Source organism: Anarhichas minor, unplaced genomic scaffold, assembly GCF_050575085.1.
Source record: "Anarhichas minor isolate MPS153535 unplaced genomic scaffold, ASM5057508v1 ptg000027l, whole genome shotgun sequence".
NCBI classification, from domain to species: domain Eukaryota; kingdom Metazoa; phylum Chordata; class Actinopteri; order Perciformes; family Anarhichadidae; genus Anarhichas; species Anarhichas minor.
Genome location: NW_027466473.1, coordinates 17,697,524 through 17,705,776, shown reverse-complemented (window position 1 = coordinate 17,705,776; position 8,253 = coordinate 17,697,524). Strand labels below are relative to the sequence as shown.

The following is an 8,253-nucleotide window of genomic DNA, read 5'->3' as shown; positions in this document are numbered from 1 at the left end:
CATCTTTATAAAATGTTACCGTTTCAATATTCCTGCCTAATAATATTGAAAAACAATTGATATGAAAAACGTACAGGTAGACCAACAACTTTGTTGTGGTGATAAGGCCAGTGCCTTTATCTATCAAGCATCTTAGAGGGAAATTTTGGATTAAAGTGAAAGATAATAATCTATATTATTCAACTTGACTCCTATTCTTAAACTGAAGAACTAAAGCTATTTGTCAAATTTTTTCTGTCAAAGTTGGTTAAGAGTAGTCTGTCAGCGTCTTTGCTGGCTACAGAAACAAAGGCAAAAGACATGTTTGGGAATGACTTCACAATGTCGCATTACTCATGACGGAGTACTACAGTTTATGCTCCCTAAGTGAGATCCCCATTTTGGGATAGAGGTTTGAGTTCTGTGACGGCAGTGGGCTCCATTGTGGGAAAACATTTTTGATTCAGGTTAAGGTCCACAGGCTGGCAGAGCAACAAGAACCGCTGAGGAAAAAAACAAAACAGATTCAAGAGTGAAGTGAAATTCAGTTGAGCTGAGGATAAAACACATCGTGTTCTTCATTACTTTGTGCATACCAGGAGGGATTCTTTACACTATTTCTCCTTTATGTCAGTATGATGATAGTGTTCGGTAAAATTAGTCTACCTTTTAAAACAATTTTGCACATCATTTATCATTTTTATAGATTTCTTCTGTATAATTAAGTTGCACATTTGAATATTATTGTTGATGCATTAATATAAACAAATCACTTTAATGTTGCAGCTGATAAAGGTGGTGCTAATTTACTTTATGAGTGAATTTTCATGAATTTCCCCACAGGACACAATGTTTTATCTTAATCTATAATATTGACCTATATCATCATTTATTTGTTGATTATATTTTGTATTGTTAATCTAAATCAGCAAAGTAACAAGTAACCAAAAAAAATCAAAAAAATGTAGTGGAGTAAAAAAGTACAATATTTGCCTCTGAAGTGAAGTTGCAGAACTGGAAATACTCAAGTGCAAGTACCTCAAAATTGTACTTAACTACTTGAAAATATGTTTTCTACAAACTGTTCTTAAATAATAGGTTCTGCCAACAAACGCAGAATAACCATAATCTATATCAGAGGTTGAAGGATTTACCAAACATCAGTGAGAGCAAAATTTGCAAAAAAGTACTTTTATAATTCAGAGTGAAGCATGAGGAGTATATTCACCTGTCGGAGAGTGCCTTTTGCCTGCATCATTTTGTATACCATAAACAGAGGGATGAGGGAGAGGGCGACAGTGGCTATGAGCCAACCCAAGATGTTAGCCCAGAGTGGATAAACATAAGTGTTACTGAACTTCAGCGGGGTGTATTTGACGATAGAGAAGATGAAGGTGCCCTGGGATTAGAGGAGACAAAGTGGATTAGTGTTGAATTTACTAAGTCTGTACTAACGTAACTGTGGAACTCAAAAAGACAAAATTAACCTCTAACCTGTGAAGTTCTGCTGGGAGGAATTGCTAATTAAATTAAAGGTTCAAAAGAGGATAAGGTAAAATGAGCGCTTTACATACAAGATAAAGATTCCACATTTATTATTTATGCGTGTGTTCTCAGCTATGTGCATTGCCTGAGATTTATCTGCACATAATTCTCGCTGTGGTTGGTTCTTCCTTTTCTCTCATGAACTCGTATCACATACATCTAACAGAACAGTTGGAAGACAGATAGCAACATACATGAAACACCCGTGAACGAAAGCACTGAACTCTTACAAAACAGAAGAAAGGAGTGATGTAGCGCCAGCAGTACTTCATCAAAGGGTACGGACGATAACCGATCATGTCGGTGATGTTACCATAGAACCGGTCAGCACCTTTCGGAAGAAAAAAAAAGACATTAGGTTAATCTCGTCTTTAGGGGAATTTCTCTGCATATCAAATGTCCATACCGTGTTTTTTTTGCCCTGTTGACATACTTTGTAAAACAAGTTTCTTATAATCCGAGTTTCGTCAAGAGGATAAAGACTTTGTGTGGTTGGTTGTGTCGTCTCTGACTTACCGTACACCCAGGCAATGCTGATAGACTGGAAGAGTGAGAGGATGAGCAGGGTGGTTCCACTGCAGACATGATGGTCCAACAGATGGAGCAGGTACATCCCTCCCTGAACACAAGGGCATAGGTAACCGCTACAACAGCAGTATTGTTGTCGTTCAATGTGAGTGTGAAACACCCGCTGCACTAATGTGAGCTGAAGCTCTTATGTATCATGTAGGTAGGTTTAACGTGCGAGAGATTCATTTGTTTAACGCAGCAACATCAGAAACTGGCAAGAAAGAGCATGCTCAGACTTTCCTGAAAGCCCTCTGGCAGAGCGACAGGGGGAGGCTGGATTACAGAGTTTTCTTTGTGTAAGTACCTTGGGTGTCTATTCGAAAGTATTGAGAGTATTAATTGAGTCTCATGATGTCTGATGACTCGCTTCAATGAACAAAAAGTACTCTACATGCAAAACGTGCTTGTCTTCTTTTGAATCAATTACCACCACGGGGCCAAGTTAATACAGGGAGGCAGTGCTATTTCACTGTTGTCTTGCATTCACGCTGAGTTTCACAATTGGTGAAAAGTTGTAGTTTTCCAATTCTTTAAAAGTTTTATTAAAAAAGATCCATAATAAGTGACAGTATTTAAGCTCGATTGAGTTCACGCTTAAATTGAAACTAATTCCAATCTTTCTTAAATGTTGTAGCATTGTGACCAGACAGTGAAATATATTATTTAGATATAGAACACTGGATTCAGCATGGGGGGGACAATATATATAGATTCAAAGGAATAGAAATGAATTAACGCTTATTAGCTTTCTTGCCAAGAGCGAGATGTCCCTTAAATATGAAGCTTGAGCCAGTAGCTAGTTAGCTTAGCTTAGCATAAAGACACTGCCTCCAGACCACGAAATAGTCCAGCACATAATCCCCCATAAAAAACACAAATGTATGTTTTTACACATGTGAAATATAATGTGTTGAATTGTGCACTTTAGAGGTGCTGGTGAATATCATAGGTAGGACAGAGCCCTATTTCCAGTTGGTGTTTATATCCTCTTTTCAGTCACTTTATGTTACTTGGATTGACTTATATTTGTTCGTTTTTAATCGTTTTATGCACTAACTTTCTCTGCTCTGCTTTTTGTAAGTTTCTGAAGCACATTAATTCATTGTTAGAAAACATTAGGAAATTTGAATGTTTATCATATGACTGAATTTGAAGACCTGATGATAGCACTAGATGAAAAGTCAATCCCAAAATGAGTTAAAATTCATCCTTAAGGGGACAGGAATGTGTGTACCAAATGCCATGGCAATCATTTAGTATATGTTGAGATATTTCATGCTGCATTCACGTAATATTGGCAGCCTAGAGTATAAAATATGACATTTTGAGAAAGTGTAAGTCACTGCAACTAGAGGTCCTTGAGCATGCAGCCGTAACTGGTAAGAAAAAGTGAGGCTCAAACTCACTTAGTCACGGACGCACACGGTCACATACAGAATACATAACCTCTCCCAAGGCGTACGACTGGAGGAGATAACAAACTCTGTATAGCTCTTATAAAACTAGCTGAATTGTTTGCATTCGTGTTAATATTGGATTTTATTCTGATGCAACGGCCTGGTGCATTTGCAAATGTCTGCACGTACGCTGACAGTTGAGGCTTAAAGGAATCCTCTTGGACAATTTATTTGCACCAAGAGGTGACGTCGCTCTCTGATTTTCTGGATGCCAGCAGCAAAGCCAGTCTGTCTGCTCACTATTTAGTTGAATTTTGCGCAGTCAGTACTTGCCTGATTGAGCTACTTCGGAAATATCCACCCCTTGTTCTTTGGTCATGAAACCCAAAATAGAGAAAATGGCGAAGCCTGACACAATGCTGGTGGCACTGTTCAGTAGACACAAGTAGAAACAGTCCCTGAAAGAACAATGAATACAGTTCAAAAAATGCGTAAGGAGTGGATGCTGATTTTACTAGCTAATGTTAAACCTGATCATCAGATGGTTTATATCCTTTGGAAGACATTTCACGTACTCCTCCTATTGTGTTCATTCCTTTTATGGTGTCTGGTTTTAAGTGTTCATAAAGCATAAATTATGTCCAGATGATGTGGAACATCTTTAACCAACTTCATTCCTAGTCATTATTACAAGTTCTACACTTATTTTTGGAATTTCAGGTGTATAGACCTGAAATAATACCACTTGCTTTTCAGAAGAAGAAATACAATTCACATGTTATTTCGACTAAAGTTAAGACCAGAGGAAACAAAACTAACTGATATGATTTTATTAAAAAAGAACCATCATAACAACGCATTTCTAAATGAACATTTACTTCAAAAATGTAAATTGCCCCAAAAACAGGTGTGGGGAGTGTTGGGTGTTTTACATCTCGTTGAACATGATACAGGCTCACAGCACTTACTTGTAACAGTCGTTCTTGTAGGTGTTGTAACTCCCAAGAGAGGTTAGGAATCCAAGGCCGATGGTATAGGAGAAGAAGATCTGAGTGCCAGCATCCATCCACAGCTGAAAGGTTTTTTTGTGCATGATGACTCTGTAGGGAAAACACTCCCGTGGTTCTGCTCCAAAGGTCCCATGTGTGTTCTTACCTGGGGATCTGAAAGGCGGGCGATGTCAGGGTAGAGGTAGTAAATGATCCCGTCCATTGCTCCCGGTAGTGTTACACCACGTATGAGCAAAACAAACAGCATAGCAAAGGGAAAAGTGGCTGTAAAGAAAGCTGCCTGAAAGGAAAAATATAAACAAAGACACTTATAGCCAGTTTGCACCATCCTGTGTAATGGATCAGCAACATCTGGAGGGATTTAGTTATGTTAGACATCGTGGCTTAATAAATGACTTTGGTTATCAAAGTTGCTGATCAATTTTCCACCAATCCACAAATCAATTAATGGACTAATTGTTTCAGCACTCCTGGGGTATATTGATCTTGAAACAATCACTTCCCAACATATGAATGTAGATGAGTTCAAGCCTAGTTAATTGGATAATAGGCAGCTAAATCTTGTAGTTTATAATGTAGCATCTGCTTTTGAACCAATACATTATTTAGTAAGAAATGCAAAACTTGGATTATTGCAGTGTACTAAGTGTGTATTCGCTTCAGCCACTGTAAACCCCCCACGACACAGCTCCCAGGCTCACAGGGATGCACAAACCCCTCCACCATAAAAAGGTGGTGATAATGTAACAACTGCGAGTAGTGGGAAATAAAAATGCTGATGTAATAACCTGCCTACAATGTCATGAAAACACATATATGTAATATCTTTTACCATACAACGTACTACATTTTGTGATTATTAACAATGATTTCAGTTGCATTTTTTACCCACAAACATGGATTTGTACATCTTAAATTGCACACTGCAGAGACCTGGTATCAGTTGATGCCAGGGGGGCTGCAGCTGTGAAAGGCATTGTAACCAACATAACTGTTTATGGTGGGAATCCATTAAACCAGTGAGGGATAATGTCCTATTGAAGTAGATGTGTAGATGTCAGATTTAACAATAACTTTAAAATAACTTGACATTGAGTTTTAAATAACTTGAAATTCATAACAAAAACTTAATTTATACCAGTGTATAGGGGAGATTTGTACGTTGTTTAGTCTTAAAGGAGCTAACCTTTCCGGTTGACTTGATGCCCTTCCAAATGCAAAAGTAGCAGATGACCCAGGTCAGGATGAGACACAAGACCAGCTCCCACCTCAAGCTACCGACCTCCTCGATACCACCAGAGATTTTCAAAACCCGGCGCCTGAACAGAGAAGGTGCAAAGGGAGCGGTGTTTGTGAGAGGGAGAGCAAAACATGTAATTACAGGTGTAAGGGAAGGATTAGAGGGAGACTGGAAAATGAAGCACCAGCACGAGATGGTGGATGAGTGACAGAAAGGAACAGGAGAGAAAACCAGAGGTGGCCTGTGGTGGAGGTAAAAAAAAACCCACAGCAAGTGTTCTCTTGGATGTATATGGTCGGAAAAATACGATAAAGTGCCCACTAAAGGACCTCTTTCAAGTTGAGAAGTATGATAAAGTGCACTATTAGATGCCTCAATGGTAGCTAAAACGTGCCCTTCCACAAAACGTGATGTAGCGCCTTTCATAGATGCCCTTCTAGTGGCAAAAATATTTGAAAACGTTCTGCAAGCTGGTGCACTTTTTTTTTTTGCCACCCCTGTCCCTCCAGACCAGTGGCAGACTCAGGCTGTCTGACTATTGAGAAAAGAGAAAGAGAGCGGAGAAGAAAGAAACGGAAGGGATTTGAAAGAAATAATTTGCATTCAATTCAACTTGTTTGAGTTTGACAACATGCTTACTGCCAGAACTCCACAACAGGAAGAGTAGTATTCTGTCTGGACGTCATGCTGAGGCTCAGATTTGGATGGTTGATGTCCAGACATGAGTCTAGTATAAAAAACAAAAGGCTGCGAATAAAAAAAATGCTTACTTTCAAAGTTAAAGGTAAACTTAAAACATGGCTTGTTGTTGTACATAACGAAAAGAGTAATCAATTCCGTACTTTCAACATCTCCGCAAAGAGGAAAGTCTTCATACTAATTTTGAGGTTAATTTTATAAACTACATTTTTCACCTACAGGTGTCTGAAGCCCTCGCCAAAAGTTGGAGGTCAGCCTACCTGTGTTCCAGTCGTGTCCACATGTGGCCCAAGGCAAATCCGCGCTGAAGGACGAGAACAGGTAAAAGAATGCCCATGCAATGATGACAATATATGAGGTGGCACTGAATATGATGATCAATTGACTGGCATAGCCCATGCCTGAAAAAAAAAATACAAGTGAGTTTGGCGCACAGATATTCTGTTTTTACACTCAACACCGTCTTTTGGGTACAGAGTGACCTGTGCAAAACGTGAATAACTTCGAAAATAAACATTATGCTATTATATAAAAGACAAAGCACAATTTACCGTATTTGCTCCAAGACAATCGGGTGACAAAGGATATGGTTAAAAAAGACTTCGCGCGTAATTACGCGCGCCGTTTACATAAGTGTCCGCTTAACAATATAACAAGCCACTTGACAAATAGGACGACAATGTTTGCGAAGGAGAAAAAACAAACATTGTATTTACCTTGAAAAAGCGGACAAATCCTTCTCCAGCACGTGACACTCCCCTGACTTGTGTATTGTCCTAAGGCAGTCTCAAGGAAGAACAAGGGGATTCCGCATGTAATCATGAACAAGGTGTATGGTATGAAGAACACACCTGCAAAAAAATATTTTTTACTTCCTAATGCACCGAGAAATATATATGTATAGTGTGTCTATTATTATTATTTTATATAAATGGAAACAGGTTCCTGTTTCAGTATCATGTGCACATAATGCCTATAAAAGCTGATATTAAGAGGCGTGTTGCTTTACCAAAGCTATTCTTCAAACTTCACAATAGAGAAGCGTATAGTAGGGTTAGCATAATTTAAACTTCAATCTTAGACTATAGAGGGCCCAAAGAGAAATGGATTCAAAAAATATGTACAGCTCAGCTGCACTTTTGTGGTTCAGTAAGGATCGAGAGTCACTTACACTTTTGTGGACTGGAAAACCAATTCAAAAAAGTTCCAACAGTATTCTGCCCTGTCACACAACACTGTGGGGTCATCGATTAAAGGGAAGTCTAAATAGTTTCATTCTTCTTTTGGTGCTGTAAAAATTACATTTAGTTTTGAATGTGTCATTTAAAAAAAACAAAAAACAACTAAGATAAAGTAGTCATTATTGAAGGAAAGAGGAAAAATATATAAGGTGATTCCAAACTTTTGTGAATTATTTCACTAAAACTACATCGGACAACTATACCTTTATAATGAAATGAAAATTAAAGACAGTGTTGCAAATAAAACATTACAAACGTTGCAGAGACGTTCTCCAAAAGAAAAATATGAAAAAAAAGAGCCGACAACACAACATATTCCGTTGCAGGAACATTTTAATGTTGTAATAGACACGTTGCAATGTTTCCCTTTAACATACGCAGAACCCCAGAAGAAACGTTCTGGAGACTAATTACGCGTTTCCCGTCAAGATAGGTGGGTCTGTGTGCTGACGGACTGCGGCTGCACAGGAGCCGGCTGAGCTGGAAACCAGTGAGCTCATTCGGGCTGCTTATGGAAGAGGGCGGGGCTCCCAGCATCATCACCACCGGCCATCGCTGCTTCATTGTACGGG

The 8,253-nt window shown here is 38.8% G+C and overlaps 1 protein-coding gene across 1 annotated transcript; it reads right to left on the bottom strand.

Annotated features, from left to right (window-relative positions):
- Positions 1-362: 362 nt before the first annotated feature.
- LOC142959955 (sodium- and chloride-dependent GABA transporter 2-like) lies at positions 363-8,245 on the bottom strand. The gene is made up of 12 exons (XM_076101479.1): positions 8,059-8,245; positions 7,157-7,315; positions 6,701-6,841; positions 6,381-6,468; positions 5,688-5,820; positions 4,647-4,781; positions 4,460-4,563; positions 3,821-3,949; positions 2,041-2,168; positions 1,755-1,855; positions 1,208-1,378; positions 363-482 (listed from the first exon to the last, which is right to left on the bottom strand). The coding sequence occupies exons 1-12, from the start codon at positions 8,243-8,245 to the stop codon at positions 363-365; spliced, it is 1,596 nt and encodes a 531-aa protein (XP_075957594.1).
- Between the last annotated feature and the right edge of the window lie 8 nt (positions 8,246-8,253).